General features: G+C 51.4%; 1 protein-coding gene across 3 annotated transcripts; it reads left to right on the forward strand.

Moving 5' to 3' along the window:
- The first annotated feature begins 473 nt into the window (after positions 1-473).
- On the forward strand, positions 474-14,826 carry prr19 (proline rich 19). Of its 3 annotated transcripts, XR_004409927.1 has the most exons (4): positions 474-1,323; positions 8,541-8,731; positions 13,646-14,554; positions 14,623-14,826. XR_004409927.1 is itself a non-coding variant. In XM_033012349.1 (3 exons), exons 1-3 carry the CDS (start codon positions 486-488, stop codon positions 14,471-14,473), a joined length of 1,857 nt encoding a protein of 618 aa, XP_032868240.1. In that variant the 5' UTR covers positions 474-485; the 3' UTR covers positions 14,474-14,826. The 3 variants fall into 3 exon arrangements, 2 of the variants coding, with proteins under 2 accessions (XP_032868240.1, XP_032868241.1); XM_033012349.1 differs by having other exon boundaries at positions 13,646-14,826; XM_033012350.1 differs by having other exon boundaries at positions 8,541-8,698; positions 13,646-14,826.
- Positions 14,827-17,337: the final 2,511 nt, after the last annotated feature.

Consider the following 17,337-nt stretch of genomic DNA (forward strand, 5'->3'; position numbering starts at 1 on the left):
GGGGGGGAGGGGGAAACCGTTTAAAATCTCTTCCCTGACCTTTTCCCTGTCGGGTCTCCGTTGTCGTTGGGGGTCTAGCCGTGGGACATTCCAGCGCCCGCCGGGGGCTCCAACTTTGTGACATTTAGACCGGGAGCGGGGCCGTAAATCGCCCGGCACGGCCTAAAATGGCCGTGGGACTTATCGCCCGCCTGGGGCTTGGACATCAGGAGAGACATGGAGAACAGGGGAGAGAAAAGACTTTGCCTTCCATCACAGTGGGTCCACTGTGATGGATGTTTGTGTGAATTAAATTGTGTGTATGTCTAGGAAATTGTCTTTGTTTGTATGGCTGTGGAAACAGAATTTCGTTTGAGCCTCACTGAGGCTCAAATGACAATAAATTGTATTGTATTGTATTGTATTGTATTGTATTGTATTGTATCTCTGAACTAAACTTGATGACTGGATAACTGTATGACTCTATTGCAGGGGCTGAGACAGTGATGGTGGCCATGAGTCACCAGTGCCAGCAAAAGCGGAACAGGACCAGGATTCTGCGCTACTTCCAGGCGGTGCTGGGCGAGCCGAAGGAAAAGCACCGTTCCCACCCCGCGGCCACAACCTCCCGCCAGGCCCAGGAGTCGCCGAAGGCCGGCGACCCCCAGAAGACGGTCGTCAAAGTCAAGCGCAAGAAGACCAGGAGGGAGCTGAACCGGGCAAAATTTGGCAAGAAGGTGGTGGAGAAGCTGTTTCGGTGCAAGGCCCCAGCCCGCCTAGCCCAGGCCGTGCCTGCCGCTGACCAGAGTCACTGCAGAGCTGTCGGCAGCCGTCGGGCGCCCGTCCCCAAACCCTCCCTCAACCCTGGCTGGATTATAACCCAGAACAGACTCACCCAGCACATGGGGATCTTCAACAAGGAGGTCAAGTCCCTCGACATTGAGCGGCTGTTGAAGGGGCAGCCGGTACGAGAACGCTCCCGGGAGCCGGCAGCTGAGGTGGCGACAGACACAGTGCAGGACAGGAGCTGCACGCCCGCGCAGGCGGAGGCCACGGCTTCCCCGCAGCGGCCCGACCCTTGCACGCCGCTGGGAGACAACCACCGCAACACTCGGGCTTTGTCCGCCACGCCGGTGGAGACGGGCGGCCAACAGCCCCCAGAACCGACGAGGCAGGAGGTCCCACCGCCACCACCCACCACCGACCTGGCCCAGAGACTCGTCAGGACCTTGAAACCCCACCGACTGTTCCCCGGGCAAAACCTGGTGCACAACACGCAGCGGCAACTGATCGACATCCTGGTGGAGCGGCATGGGGGGCAGCCGGGGACCTGGCTTCCGGCAGGTGAGAGAATACCACAGTGCCCTCTTTGCCAGGGAGCAGCTCTGTGCGTTGGTTGGTGGGGGGATGGGGGCGGGGGTGAGAGCGGACCAGTGGAGGGGGCAGGTAGTCCAGACACAAAAAGCTTGGCAACACACAGCATCTCTGTGGGTCAGGCAGCATCTCTGGAGAAAAGGGATGGGTGACGTTTCGGGTCGGGACCCTTTCTTCAGACTGCGAGTCATGGGGAAAGGAAAACGAGATACGTAGACGATGATATTAGTTTTCGTTTCGTTCACCGAGTCCGCGTCGACCAGCGATCCCCGCACATTAACACCATCCTACACACACTAGGGACAATTTACACGTAGACCAAGCCAATTAACCTACAAACCTGCACGTCTTTGGCGTGTGGGAGGAAACCGAAAATGTAGGAGAAAACCTACGCAGGTCACGGAGAGAACGTGCAAACTCCGTACAGACAGCACCCGTAGTCAAGATGGGAACCCGGGTCCCTGGCGCTGTAAGGCCTGCAGCCCTTGTTAAAGTGCGGAAGGTTACCTAGACCATAAGACATTGGAGCAGAATTTAGGTTATTCGGCCCATCGAGTCTACTCCACCATTTAATCGTGGCTGATCTATCTTTCTCTCTCTCCATTCTCCAACCTTTGACTGCCTGACTAATCAAGCACCTATCAATCTTCTCCACCCAATGTCTTGGCCTCCACGATTGTCTGTGGCAATGAATTCCACAGATTTACCACCCCCTCGCTAAGTTCATGTCATAGGAGCAGAATCAGGCCATTTGGCCCGTCAAGTCTAATCCGCCATTCAATCATGGCTGATCCATCATTCCCTCTCCACCCCATTCTCCTGCCTTCTTCCCGTAATAGACTCCCTTACTAATCATGAACCAGTCAATCTCCACTTTAATATGACCTCCACGGCCGTCTGTGGCAATGAATTCCACAGATTCAAAACCATCTGACGAAAGAAATTCCTCCTCATCTCCATTGTAAAGATTTATTCTGAGGCTGCTTCCTCTGGTCCTAGCCTCTCCCACTATTGGAAACATCTTCCCCACATCCACTCTATTCAGGCTGTTCATTATTGGTTTCAATGAGGTCCACCCTTACATAGAAAATAGGAGGAGTAGGCGATTCGGCTCTTCGGGGCAGCATCACCATTGGCTGATCATCCACAATCAATACCCTGTTTCTGCTTTCTCCCCATATCCCTTGATTCCATTAGCCCTAAGAGTTAAATCTAACTCTCTCTTGAAAACATCCAGTGAATCGGCCTCCACTGCCTTCTGTGGCAGAGAATCCCACAGATTCACATCTCTCTAGGTGAAAAAGTTTTTCCTCAAGTCAATCCTAAATAGCCGACCCCTTATTCTTAAACTGTGACCCCTGGTTCTGGACTGATTCGGAAAAATGTTCCCGATGTCGGGGGAGTCAAATTACAAATTGGAGGAACAGCACCTCATATTTCGCTTGGGCAGCTTACACCCCAGCAGTATGAACATTGACTTCTCTAACTTCAAGTAACCCTTGCTTTCCCTCTCTCTCCATCCATCCCCCTTCCCAGTTCTCCGACCAATATTACTGTCTCTGACTACATTTTATCTCTGATTGCTTCTCTGAGCTAACAATCATCTATTCCACATTTTCCTTGGTCCACATTCCCTTTGCCCTGTTTTGACGCCTTACACTTTCTTATCTATATATCTCCCTCTGAAGTATGAAGAAGGGTCTCGACCCAAAACATCACCCATTCCTTCTCTCCAGAGATGCTGCCCGTCCCGCTGAGTTACTCCAGCATTTTGTGTCTATCTTCGGTTTAAACCGGCATCTGCAGTTCCTTCCTACACATTTTGAGTATTGTATGCAGTTGTGGTCACCCCATTATAGGAAGGATTGGAGGCTTTGGACAGGGTTCACAAAACAGGCCCTTCGGCCTACTTGTCCATGCCGACAAGGATGCCCCATCTTCGCTTGTCCCACCTGCCTGCATTTGGGCCATATCCCTCCAAAACCTTCCTATTAGTGTACCTGTCCAAATGTGTTTTTAAATGTTGTTTCGTCCCTGCCTCAACCACCTCCTCTGGCTCATTCCATATTCCCCACCACCCTCTGTGGGGAAAAACCTGCCTCTTAGGTTCTTATTAAATCTTTCCCATCAGGTTCCTATTAAATCATTCCGCTCTTACCGTAAACCAATGTCGTCTGCTTTTTGATTCCCTTACCCTGGGTAAATGACTATGAATTCATCCTATCTATTCCTCCCATGATTTTATACACGCCTATAAGTTCACTCCTCAGCCTCCTGTGCACCAAGGAATAAAATCCTAGCCTGCCCATCTCTCCCGAGCGCTCAGGCCCTCGAGTCTGACAACATTATCTCTTTCCAGCTTAACAACCTTGTTCTTGTACCAAAACTCAACACAATACTCCAAGGGTACCTCACCAACATCTTGTACAATTGTAACATAATGTCCCAACTTCTAGACTCAATATGCTGACTGATGAAGGCCAGCATGTCAAAGCCTTCTTCGCCACCCTATCTACATGCAATGCTACTTCCAGGGAACTGATCTTGTACTCCTTCAACCCACGATTCGACAACACTGTCCAGGGATTTACTGTTCACTTTGAAAGCCCGGACCTGGTTCAAGTTCAAGTGAGTTTATTGACATGTGTCCCTGTATAGGACAATGAAATTCTTGCTTTGCTTCAGCACACAGAACATAGTAGGCATTTACTACAAAACAGATAAGTGTGTCCATATACCATAATATAAATATATACACACATGAATAAATAAACTGATCAAGTGCAAATAACAGATAATGGGTTATTAATGTTCAGAGTTTTGTCCGAGCCAGGTTTAATAGCCTGATGGCTATGGGGAAGTAGCTATTCCTGAACCTGGTTGTTGCAGTCTTCAGGCTCCTGTACCTTCTACCTGAAGGTAGCAGGGAGATGAATGTGTGGCCAGGATGGTGTGGGTCTTTGATGATACTGCCAGCCTTTTTGAGGCAGCGACTGTGATAAATCCCCTCGATGGAAGGAAGGTCAGAGCCGATGATGGACTGGGCAGTGTTTACTACTTTTTGTAGTCTTTTCCTCTCAAGTTGCCGAACCAAGCCACGATGTTCTCTACTGTGCACCTGTAGAAGTTAGAGAGAGTCTTCCTTGACAAACCGACTCTCCGTAATCTTCTCCATTGTCTTCCCCAAATGCAACACCTTGCGCTTCTCTGAATTAAACTCTATTTACCATTCCTCGGCCCACTTGCCTAACTGATCAAGATTTCTAATTTCTTTAATTCTACAGTAGTCAAATCCATAGAAATCTACAGTGGCGCAGTGGCAAAGTTGCTGCCTTCCAGCTGGGTGGCGCATCAATGGGTGCCTCGCCGACAGGCTGTCTGTCCTTTTCCTATTTTGTTTGTAATTTTTAGTGTGTTCTCCGTGGATTGTCACCTTGTGGTGGTGGAGAAGCTTGTGTGGTCCTGAGATCCTAAGAGCGATGCCGTCTGGAGCTATGCTCCTGGTAGGGCCACCCATGGCGGTAAGGTTGAGGGCGAGGTCTCTGACAAAGAGCAATCCAACCAAGACCTCAACGGTGGAACAGGCGGAGGACGATGGCTGACCTTAGTGGAACGTCACAACAGCTGGGAAGGTGGATGAAGCATGCAGCAGAAAAGGGTCTCCGGTCATCTTGGACTTCATGCCACTGGATCCTGACCCAGATCTGTCAAGGAACGTGTGGTGGCACCAGTCTCCCCACGTTAAACAAAGTCACACACAGATGTCCTCCATAGAGATAGCACCCTGGAGACACCCATGGTCAGCTATGACTGAAGAAAGTGTGTTTAAAAGTTTGTGTTAATGTTCTCCGGTTTGTTTTATGCGGGGGTGGGGGAGGGGGTCGGGAAAAACTTTTTTTCAATCTCTTATCTTGCTGGAGATGCGATTGTTTTCCGGGTCGTATCTCCGCTCGGTCTGCGGCCTAACATCGTGGAGCCTTGCTCGGGACTGACTTTGGGCGTGAACTTACCATCGGAGCCGATTCCTTGCCTGGGATCGACGCTCCGACCGTGGCCTACGCACTTTAACATCAAGGAGCTCGCAGTCTCGGGTTGAGACCGACGTGGGGAAGCTTCAAAGCCGCATGACGTTCGACTAGCCCCGGCGCGGGAGCTGAGAGCTGAGAGTCACCCCGAGCCTGATCGCCCGCCCCACCAGCAACGGGAGCCAACATCGTCCTGTCAACGGCAGGTTAAAGGCCCCCGACTGCTGGAGGACAAAGAAGGGAGAGATTGAACTTTTTTTCGCCTTCCATCACAGTGAGGAATGTGGAGGAGTCGCTGTGTATTTTGTGTGTCTTGTTTCTTTTTATTGATATGGCTGTACGGCAAATCAATTTCCTTATATGTTGCCAAACGTACTTGTCTAATAAAGTATGATTATGGTAATGATTACAGTGCCAGAGACCCGGGTTCCATCCTGTCGAAGGGTGCTGCCTGTACACAGTTTGTACGTCCTCCCCGTGACCCCGTGGGTTTTCTCCCGGTGCTCCGCTTTCCTCCAACAACCCAAAGCCGAGCAAGTTTGCAGGCTAATTGGCTTCAGTATAACCAACCACCCAGTATAACCAACAACATACAATATACACTTATGACTGTATACCAACACACAGTACAAACAGGATCATCAAGTTTGCGGACGACACGACTGTGGTGGGACTGATAAACAACAACGACGAGTCTGCCTACAGGGATGAAGTCCAAAAACTGACTGTCTGGTGTACCAAAAACAACCCATCAAAGACAAAAGAGCTGGTCGTTGACTTCAGGAGGAAGAGGAGAGAGGAACCTGCTCCCTTATACATCAAAGGAGACATGGTGGAGAGAGTCACTGGCTTTAAGTTCCTGGGAATAAACATCTCCCAGGACCTCAAATGGCAAATGAACACCGTCACTCTCGTGAAGAAGTCACATCAGCGGCTGTATTTCCTGAGGTCTCTGCGGAGAGCTAACATCTCACAGCCGCTGCTGCTGTCCTACCGATGCGCCGTGGAAAGTATCCTCTCCTACGGAATCCTGGTGTGGTTTGCCAGCTGTACTGTGGCTGAGAGGAGGGCGCTGCAGGGAATTATAAAAACTGCGCAGCGCATTACAAACGCCCAACTGCCCTCCTTGGATGACATATACAGGGCCCGATGCTTGCGCAGGGCCACAAATATCAAGCAGGACACATCCCACCCTGCCAACCACCTTTTTATTCTGCTACCCTCCGGGGGGGCGATTCAGGACTCTGTAGACTAAAAAATAGTTTCTACCCATGTGCGATAAAAGAGCTAAATTCCAACAGAGAACGCTGGGGAGGCAAAATGTAATTCCAAGAAATGCCGCCAAATTCTTTTAAATTCTTTTAAATTCTTTTAAAATACCTATTTATTATTTACTAATAAGTGTACATATGTGTTAATGGTTGTCGCGTTTGTATTTTTTTTAATCGGAGGAGATGTAATGGAATTTCGTTGCACAGTATTGTGCAATGACAATAAACGTATTCATTCATTCATTCATTCATTCATTCATTCATTCCATTGACTACTTTTACACCTCATGCTGCCTCGGCAAGGCCACCAGCATCATCAAGGACCAGTCGCATCCGCTTCTCCCCCATCGGGCAAAAGGTACAGAAGTGTGAAAACGAACACACACCTCCAGATTCAGGGACAGTTTCTTCCCAGCTGTAATCAGGCAACTGAACCATCCCACCACAACCAGAGAGCAGTCCTGAACTACTATCTACCTCATTGATGATCCTAGGATTTTACTGGCTTTATCTTGCAGCAAACATTATTCACGTGACGTTTAAGAAGGAACTGCAGATGCTGGAAAATCGAAGGTACACAAAAATGCTGGAGAAACTCAGCAGGTGCAGCAGCATCTATGGAGCGAAGGAGATAGGCAACGTTAAGGGCCGAAACCCTTCTTCAAACTGATGAAGTCTACCTCCTTCGCTCCATAGATGCTGCTGCACCTGCTGAGTTTCTCCAGCATTTTTGTATTATTCACGTGATTCCCTTTATCATGGATCTGTACATTGTAAACGGCTCGATTGTAATCATGTGTTGTCTTTCCGCTGACTGGTTAGCACGCAACAAAAGCTTTTCACTGTACCTCGCTACACGGGACAATAAACTGAACTCATGCTCGTCCATGTGCCTATCTTAAACACCACTATTGTATCTACCTCCACCACCACCCCTTGGCAGTGCGTTTCCCACCCTCTCTGTGGAAAGTAAAGCTTGCGATTTTGACGAGATGTATAAGACACGATTAGTAAATTTGCGTATATGCTAAAGCAGATGGTTTTCTCGACAGTGAAGACAGTTATTAAACTAATGACAACAGGACCTTGTTGAGTGGTAGCTCGGTGCGCAGCCGTAGAGTTGCTGCCTTACACTGCTTACAGCGCCAGAGACCTGGGTTCCATCCCGACTACAGGGCTGTCGGTACAGAGTTTCTACGTTCTCCCCGTGACCTGCTTGGGTTTTCGTCGGGACGACAGATGGCACAATGGGCTAAGTGTTCGGCTGGCAACCGGAAGGTAGCCGGTTCGAATCCCGCTTGGAGTGCATACTGTCGTTGTGTCCTTGGGCAAGACACTTCACCCACCTTTGCCTGTGTGTGAATGTGTGTGAAAGTGTGTGAGTGATTGGTGGTGGTCGGAGGGGCCGTAGGCGCAGATTGGCAGCCACGCTTCCGTCAGTCTGCCCCAGGGCAGCTGTGGCTACAGAAGTAGCTTACCACCACTGAGTGTGACTGAGGAGTGAATGAATAATGCGATGTAAAGCGCCTTGAGTATTAGAAAGGCGCTATATAAATCCCATCCATTATTCATTATTATTATTCTCCAAGATCTTTGGTTTCCTCCCACACTCCAACGACGTACAGGTTTGCAGGTTAATTGGCTTGGTAAATGTGAAAATTGTCCCCAGTGTGTGTAGGAGTGTGTTTATGTGCGGGGATTGTGGTCGGCGCGGACCCGGTGGGCCGAAGGGCCTGTTTCCGTGCTGTATCCCTTAACCAAACTGAACTAAGTTGGGCAAGGGGAGGAAGTGTCAATGGAGTTTATCGGAGGTGTTGCTCTTTGGGAAGTGAGACCAGGGCAGGACCTTGATGGTGAATGGTGACTGTCTTTACCTTCTGCATTCTTCCAGAGCTGACTAGAACTCCGCAGTCTGGCTTCATCCCGCCCGACAGAACTGTTGCTGGGGGCAGATTCACATCCCCGACGGCTCAGACGATGGAGGACTCGTTCCTGCTTCAGAGCGACGGCTCGGTCCGTGGACTTCTATCCAGCACAGCCTCTACAGTGGTAAACGAGGCCTTCCTTCTAGACCAGGTCAAAGTAAGCACATGGGGGGGTAGCAAGGGCAGTGCAGTAGCGTGTGAAAAAGTTACCCTATTGTTTTCCTAATATCCTATTGTTACCCTAATAGATTCCTATTAAATCTTCCCCGCCCCTCACTTTGAACCAATGTCCTCTGGTCCTCAATTCCCCAACTCTGGGCAAGAGACTCTGTGCTTCTTCTGTGCGCCGTTTACTTTAGTTTAGTTTAGTGACACAGCACGGAAGAAACAGGCCCTTCGGCCCATCGCGTCCGCACCGACCAGCGATCCCAGCACACTAACACAAGCCTACACACACTGGGGACAGTTTACACTTCTACCATGTATACAAACCCAAGCCAATTAGCCAACAAACCTGTATGTCTTTGGAGTGTGGGAGGAAACCGAAGATCTCGTAGAAAACCCACGCAGGTCACGGGGAGGACGTGCAAACTCCGTACAGACAGTACCCGGGTCCCCGGCACTGCAAGCGCTGTAAGCCAGCACCGTGGCCGCCCTCTTCTATCCTTAACTCAGACCTTTTAGCTTTTCATATCTGGCCTTTGTCCAACCATCTGCCTATCACCCCCCCCCTCGCCTATATACACCTCCCGGTTGCCAAACATTTTAACTCCCCCTCCCATTCCCACACTGACCTTTCTGTCCTGGGCCTCCTCCACTGTCAGAGTGAGGCCCAGCGCAAATTGGAGGAACAGCACATATATCACTTGGGCAGCTTACACCCTATTGACTTCTCTAACTTCAAGTAACCCCGGCATTCCCTCTCTCTCCATCCCTCCCCCACCATGGCCATCGTACAACTAGTTTCACTGTCGTCCTGTTGAGTTTCACTGTCTGTATAATTCATTATCACCGACCCCACAGCCAACAATGGACCATTGTGGGCTCCACCTTTTCCTTGATCGTTGTTTTTGCATATCTTTCATTCCCTTTTTACGTGTGCCATCTATATCTCTTGTTTCCCTCTCCCCTGACTCTCAGTCTGAAGAAGGGTCTCGACCCGAAACGTCACCTATTCCTTTTTTCCAGTGATGCTGCCTGACCCGCTGAGTTACTCCAGCTTTTTGTGTCAGTCTTCCACCTATCACTCTCTAGGCTTTGTCTTACCCCTTCTCTCTTCCAGGTTTCTCTCCCCCCCCCTCCCTTGCCACCACCGCAATCAGTCTGATCGCAAACTTGACTTGGTGGCAAAAACAGGAAAGTAGACTATTATCTGAATGGTGGCCGATTAGGAAAAGGGGAGATGCAGCGAGACCTGGGTGTCATGGTACACCAGTCATTGAAAGTAGGCATGCAGGTGCAGCAGGCAGTGAAGAAAGCGAATGGTATGTTAGCATTCATAGCAAAGGGATTTGAGTATAGGAGCAGGGAGGTTCTACTGCAGTTGTACAGGGTCTTGGTGAGACCACACCTGGAGTATTGCGTACAGTTTTGGTCTCCTAATCTGAGGTTCACCAGACTGATTCCTGGGATGTCAGGACTTTCATATGAAGAAAGACTGGATAGACTCGGCTTGTACTCGCTAGAATTTAGAAGATTGAGGGGGGATCTTATAGAAACTTACAAAATTCTTAAGGGGTTGGACAGGCTAGATGCAGGAAGATTGTTCCCGATGTTGGGGAAGTCCAGAACAAGGGGTCACAGTTTAAGGATAAGGGGGAAATCTTTTAGGACCGAGATGAGAAAAACATTTTTCACACAGAGAGTGGTGAATCTGTGAAATTCTCTGCCACAGAAGGTAGTTGAGGCCAGTTCGTTGTCTATATTTAAGAGGGAGTTAGATGTGGCCCTTGTGGCTAAAGGGATCAGAGGGTATGGAGAGAAGGCAGGTACAGGATACTGAGTTGGATGATCAGCCATGATCATATTGAATGGCGGTGCAGGCTTGAAGGGCCGAATGGCCTCTACTCCTGCACCTATTGTCTATGTTTCTATGTTTCCGTGCTGCATGACTATGACTTCCTCGTAGTCAGCTGGAGATCGAGGATCATCGGAAAGATGTTGTCAAGATTGAAATGGTTCAGAGAAGATTTACGAGGATGCTGCTAGGACTAGAAGGTGTGAGCTACAGGGGGAGAGGTTGAGCAGGCTGTGTCCCTATTCCTTGGAGCGCAGGAGGATGAGGGGTAATCTTATAGTGGTGTATAAAATCATGAGAGGAATAGATCGGGTAGATGCACAGAATCGCTTGCCCAGAGTAGGGGAATCGTGGACCAGAGGACATTGGTTCAAGGTGAAGGGCAAAAGATTTAATAGGAATCTGAGGGGTAACTTTTTCATACAAAGGGTGGTGGGTGTATGGAACGAGCTGCCAGAGGAGGTAGTTGAGGCTGGGACTATCCCAATGTTTAAGAAACAATTGAACAGGTACATGGATAGGACAGGTTTGGAGGGATATGGACCAAGCGCAGGCAGATGGGACTAGTGTAGATGGGGCATGTTGGCCGGTGTGGGCAAGTTGGGCCGAAGGGCCTGTTTCCACACTATGTCAACCTATGACTATGAGCAGAAAGGTGGACAAATCACAAAAAGATGTCATTGTAAAAGGATGACAGGGATTTCAACTCCCCCTGGATTGACGTGGATCATTTCAGTCTGAGAGGAGGAGAGGGTGTGGGAGATCGACAGTGCCTAAAGGGATCTTATTGAACCACTGTGTAGATGTTCAAGCAGTGAGGGTGTAACACAGGACCTAATCTCAAGGAAGCGAGCATCCTGTACTTCAATATCCCTCCGATCAAGGATAGTCCGAGTTAGATAGTAGTTCAGCACTGCTCTCTGGTTGTGGTAGGATGGTTCAGTTGCCTGATAACAGCCAGGAAGAAACTGTCTCTGAATCTGGAGGTGTGTGTTCGTTTTCACACTTCTGTACCTCTTGCCCGATGGGAGAGGGGAGAAGAGAGAGTGGCCGGGGTGAGACTGATTATGCTGCTGGCCTTGCCGAGGCAGCGTGAGGTGTAGATGGAGTCGATGGAAGGGAGGTTGGTTTGTGTGTGATGGTCTGGGCTGCGACCTCTAATCCTAGACTCTCCCACTAGTGGAAATATCCTCTCCATTGTGGGGTACCGAAAGGCTCGATGCTGGGACCTATTTACAATATATATTAATGATTTGGATGAAGGGATTACAAGTAACATTAGCAAATTTGCAGATGACACAAAGCTGGGAGGCAGTGTGAACTGAGGAGGATGCTATGAGGATGCAGGGTGACAGGTTGGATGAGTGGGCAGATGCAGGTTAATGTGGATAACTGTGAGGTTATCCACTTTGGTGGCAAAAACAGGAAGGCAGGTTATTATCTAAATGGCGTAAAGTTGGGAAAAGGGGAAGTACAACGGGATCTGCGGGTCCTTGTACATCACTCTATGAAAGTAAGCATGCAGGTACAGCAGGCAGTGAAGAAAGCGAATGGCATGTTGGCCTTCATAACAAGAGGAGTTGAGCATAGGAGCAAAGAGCAACTTCTGTAGTTGTACAGGGCCCTGGTGAGACCACACCTGGAGTATTGTGTGCAGTTTTGGTCCCCTAATTTAAGGAAGAACATTCTTGCTAGTGCAGTGTCGGTTTACATGGTTAATTCCCGGGATGGCGGGACTGTCATATGCTGGGCTTGTAAACTCTGGAATTTTGAGGGATGAGAGGGAATCTTATTGAGATTATAAGATTATTAAGGGTTTGGACACGCTGGAGGCAGGAAACATGTTCCCGATGTTGGGGGAGTCCAGAACCCAGGGGCCACAGTTTAAGAATAATTGGTAACAGAGTAATTTAGAACAGAGACGAGGAAAAACCTTTTCACACAGAGTTGTGAGTCTGTGGAATTCTCTGCCTCAGAGGCGGTGGAGGCTGGTTCTCTGGATGCTTTCATGAGAGAGCTAGATAGATCTCTTCGGGATAGCGGAGTTAGGGGATATGGGGAGAAGGCAGGAATGGAGTACTGATTGTGGATGGTCAGTCATGATGATATTGAATGGCAGTGTTGGCTTGAAGGGCGAAATGGCCTCCTCCTGCAACTATTGTCTATGTTTCTATGAGAGGCAGGGGAAGTGATACGAGGGATACAGGACAAAAACATGGAAGATATGTAAAAAGCAATGATAATCACGTTCACAGGTCACAGGAGTAGAATTAGGCCATTTGGCCCATCGAGCCCACTCCGCCATTCAATTATGGCTGATCTCTTCCTCCTCATCCCATTGTCCTGCCTTCTCCCCATAACCCTTGACACCCGTACTAATCAAGAATTTGTCCATCTATGCCATAAAAATATCTACTGACTTGGTTTCCACAGCCGTCTGTGGCAAAGAATTCCACAGATTCACCACCATCTAACTAAAGAAATTCCTCCTCATCTCCTTCCTAAAGGAACGTCCTTTAATTCTGAGGCTGTGACCTCTTGTCCTCGACTCTCCCACTAGTGGAAACATCCTCTCCACATCCACTCTATCCTTAGCCTCTGACTAAAGACGTTCCTTCTCACCTCCTTCCTTCAGATGGCACAATGGGCTAAGTGTTCGGCTGGCAACCGGAAGGTAGCCGGTTCGAATCCCGCTTGGAGTGCATACTGTCGTTGTGTCCTTGGGCAAGACACTTCACCCACCTTTGCCTGTGTGTGATGTGTGTGAATGTGTGTGAGTGATTGGTGGTGGTCGGAGGGGCCGTAGGCGCAGATTGGCAGCCACGCTTCCGTCAGTCTGCCCCAGGGCAGCTGTGGCTACAGAAGTAGCTTACCACCACCGAGTGTGACTGAGGAGTGAATGAATAATGCGATGTAAAGCGCCTTGAGTATTAGAAAGGCGCTATATAAATCCCATCCATTATTCATTATTATTCATGATCAATGATCCATTGTTGGTTGTGGGATAGTTGGCTGTTGAGTTCCCCTCTCTTGAGTTCTCTTGTCTTTGACCAGAGCGGTGATCTTGGGTGCCGGAAGCAGGATGCCGGCAGCTTTGCCGGGGAGAGTTTGATGCGATCTTTGGACCTCTGCCCACCAAAGGGTTCCCCTCCGGGCGGTTGTGCGGCGGCGGGGAGCCGTTCCGGCTATGGGGGAGCCTTCGACCCGGGCCCCTGGCCCTGGAGCGATGTGGGCGGCCTGCAGCAGGTGGTGAAGAAGCCGGCAACGCTCCGCAGCTACAGCGCCGGCAGCTCGCTGGCAAGGATCCTGGAGGCCCACAGGTCGCTGGCACAGGAGCGGCGGAGCTCGCCGTGCCAGAATCCAGGCAAGGGGCTGTGGGTGGGCGAGGCCTTGGCGGGTGGGGACGGGCCTAATGGGATCAGGCAGGCCACATGGCACGATGCTCAGCGCCCGGGCAGGGAGCCGCCCGAGGGGGGCGATTATCGCCCCTGCTTCCCCCCCGCCTCCCCTTGGCCCTTCGCCCAGAAGCCTCCCTTGGATGGGGGGAACCGGCCCCGGTGGTCCTGGGCTGGGGAGAAGGATGGAGCAAGTCCCGGCCCATCTCACCTCCTCCACAGCCACAGCTCGGCCTGGCTGCGCACCCCCCTGCCGGAGAACCGTGCACGTCCCCGTGGCTGGGCTGGCTGCAGGGAGGGTCCGGCCCTCCCCTCTGGGGCCCCTGACTGGAGGGCCAGCGGCGTTCCCATCTCCTGGTGTTACCCGCCATCAGAGAGCCTGGAGTGGAGCGATTCCCCGCCGCCCAGCTGGTTGAGTGTGGCCCACAGAGTGTTGCAGAAGAACAGCCCAGAGGACTGGGTCTTCCCCAGGATGAGAATGTACTGAGCAAGCAGGGCCGGCGGGCAGCATCCGGGACCCCCATCACCATGCAGGGCCCCAAAACCCCTACCCTCTGTACCAAACCGGGTTGGGAACCAACCAGGCTACCCCATCACCGGGCAGCACCCCAACACCTACCCTCTGTACCAAACCAGGCCGGGCTGCAACCGGGACCCCCATCACCGGGCAGGGCCCCAAAAACTCCACCCTCTGTACCAAACCAGGCTGGGCAGCATCCGAGACCCCTATTACCATGCAGGGCCCCAAAACCTCCACCCTCTGTACCAAACCAGGCTGGGCAGCATCCGAGACCCCTATTACCATGCAGGGCCCCAAAACCCCTACCCTCTGTACCAAACCATTACAGTTCTGCTCCCCAAACCCACCCCCTGCAGTGAACTGGGCCGGGCAGCATCCGGGACCCCCGCCACCGTGCAGCGCCCCAAACCCCCACCCTCTGCACCCCTCCCCAAAATCCACCCTCTGCACCGTCCCAGTGATTGGAGGGGTGGGGGGAGGTACCAGGGTGCCCCGTCATCCCCGGCAGAGAGTATACCCTGTGTGGCTAAATGCCCAGGGATGGGGAGAAGCGACAGGGACCAGGCCCAGCCGTGCCATGTTACAAGGGTCTAGCCGTCTGTAACGTGGCACCACTGTCCTGACATCCCCCACAGGGCAGGGGAGAGAGGAGGGGGACAGGGGGGGGGGGAGAAGGGAGGACAGGGGGGAGAGACGGGGGAGGGAGGGGGAGAAGGGAGGGCAGCGGAGGGCTGGGTAGGGAGAGGAGAGGGAGGGTGTGAGGGTAGGATAGAGGGGAGGGGAGAGAGGGAGGGGGAGGGGAGGGAGAGGTGAGGAGGAGGGGAGTGGGAGAGAGGGAGGGAAGATGGCAGAGGGGAGGGGAGGGCATGGAAGGGAGCCGGGTGGGCAGAGGATGGGGTGTTGGATGAGCAGAGGAGGGGTGGACAGTGTTGCGGGGAGAGGAGGATGGAAGTTGGGACCTGGCTTTGGGGCAGGATGTGCCCCTGGGCTTGAGCTCTGCGCTCTGGGGGTGGGGGACATGACAGGTTCTGTGCACTGATCCTGCCCTACACATCCTGCAACCTCTTCCTTCTCTGACCCTGACCACTCAGGGGTGGTCTGTGCCTTCTCCTGCCCCCCCCCCCTCACTGTCCCAGTTCCCCTCCTCCTGCCCCTTCCCCTCCCTCTCCCCCCACTGTCCTAGTTCCCCTCCCCTCCTCCTGCCCCTCCCTCTCTCCCCACTGTCCCATTTCCCCTCCCCTCCTCCTGCCCCTTCCCCCTCCCCCTCCCTCTCCTCCCACTGTCCCAGTTCCCCTCCCGTCCTCCTGCCCCTCCCCATCCTCTTGCCCCCTACCCTCCTCCTGCTCTTGCCATTCCCCTTTCCCCCCTATCCTCCCCTTGCCCCTCCCCCTCATCCTATCCCTCCCACCACCTGGTTCAGGAGAAGGAGATTCAGTGACTCCCCCCCCCCCCTCAGCCTTGCCACCACCCAGCACCTTATGTCCGGTTGTAAAACCGTTCCTGCCTCACAGTTGATGTGAACTTTCGATGCGTGAAGAACAAAATAATAAAAACCACGACATCTTACCTCTCAACTTCTGCATTCCTTGCCGCTGATTTGTGTGTACGATCTGGAGATTTATTGCATGGGAAGGAACTACAGCGAAGATAGGCACAAAATGGTGGGGGTTATCCACTCTGGTGGCAAGGACAGGAAGGCAGTTTATTATCTGAACGATGCCAGATTAGGAGAAGGGGTGTGCAACGAGACCTGGGTGTCCTTGTATATCAGTCACTGAAAGTAATAGCCCTGTCCCACGGTAAGAGTTCATTCCAAGAGCTCTCCCGAGTTTACCCTGATTCGAACTCGGAGATTTACGGTAATGGCCGCTCGTCAGTACTCGGGACTCTCGTGGACATTTTTCAACATGTTGAAAAATCTTCACGAGTCTTCCCGTGCTTACCTGCCGTTAGCGAGTCTTCCCGAGTACCTGCCGTTAGCGTTACGAGCCGCTAAGGTACGTCCCCGAGATCCGACGTACCCGCTACGTTCATTCTCCGTGCTTACCACGAGTTTGATTTGTTAAAAACTCGGGAGAGCACTTGAATGAACTAGCACTGTGGGACAGGGCGAGAAACATGCAGGTACAGCAGGCTGTGAAGACAGCTAATGGCCTTCATAGCTAGAGGATTTGAGTTTAGGAGCAAGGATGTCCTACTGCAGTTGTGAGACCGCACCTGGAATATTGTGTGCAGTTTTGGTCTCCTAATTTGAGGAGGAATATTCTTGCTATTGAGGGAGTGCAGCATAGATTCACAAGGTTAATTCGCGGGATGGCGGGGATGTCATATGATGAAAGAATGGGTCACCTGGGCTTATATTCACTGGAGGTTGGATAGATGAGAGGAGATCTTATAGTAACATATAAAATTATTAAGGGATTAAATGTTCCTGATGTTGGGGGAGTCCAGAACCAGGGGTCACTGTTTAAGAATAAGGGGTAGGCCATTTAGGACTGAGACGAGAACAAACTTTTTACACCCAGAGAGTTGTGAATCTGTGGAATTCTGAAGTCTGAAGACAGAAATTGCTGACTGCCTGACCCACTGAGTTACTCCAGCATTTTGTGACTAGCTCTTTCATCTTGCTGAGGGAGAAGTTCTTTTTACCATATTTTACAAAAGCCAATTAAACCTACAAACCTGCACGTCTTTGGAGTGTGGGAGGAAACCGGAGCACCCGGAAAACACCTACGCAGGTCACGGGGAGAACGTGCAAACTCCGTACAGACAGCACCCGCGGTCGGGATCGAACCCGGGTCTCTGGCGCTGTGAGGCAGCAGCTCTACCCG

Source organism: Amblyraja radiata, chromosome 36, assembly GCF_010909765.2.
Source record: "Amblyraja radiata isolate CabotCenter1 chromosome 36, sAmbRad1.1.pri, whole genome shotgun sequence".
NCBI lineage: Eukaryota > Metazoa > Chordata > Chondrichthyes > Rajiformes > Rajidae > Amblyraja > Amblyraja radiata.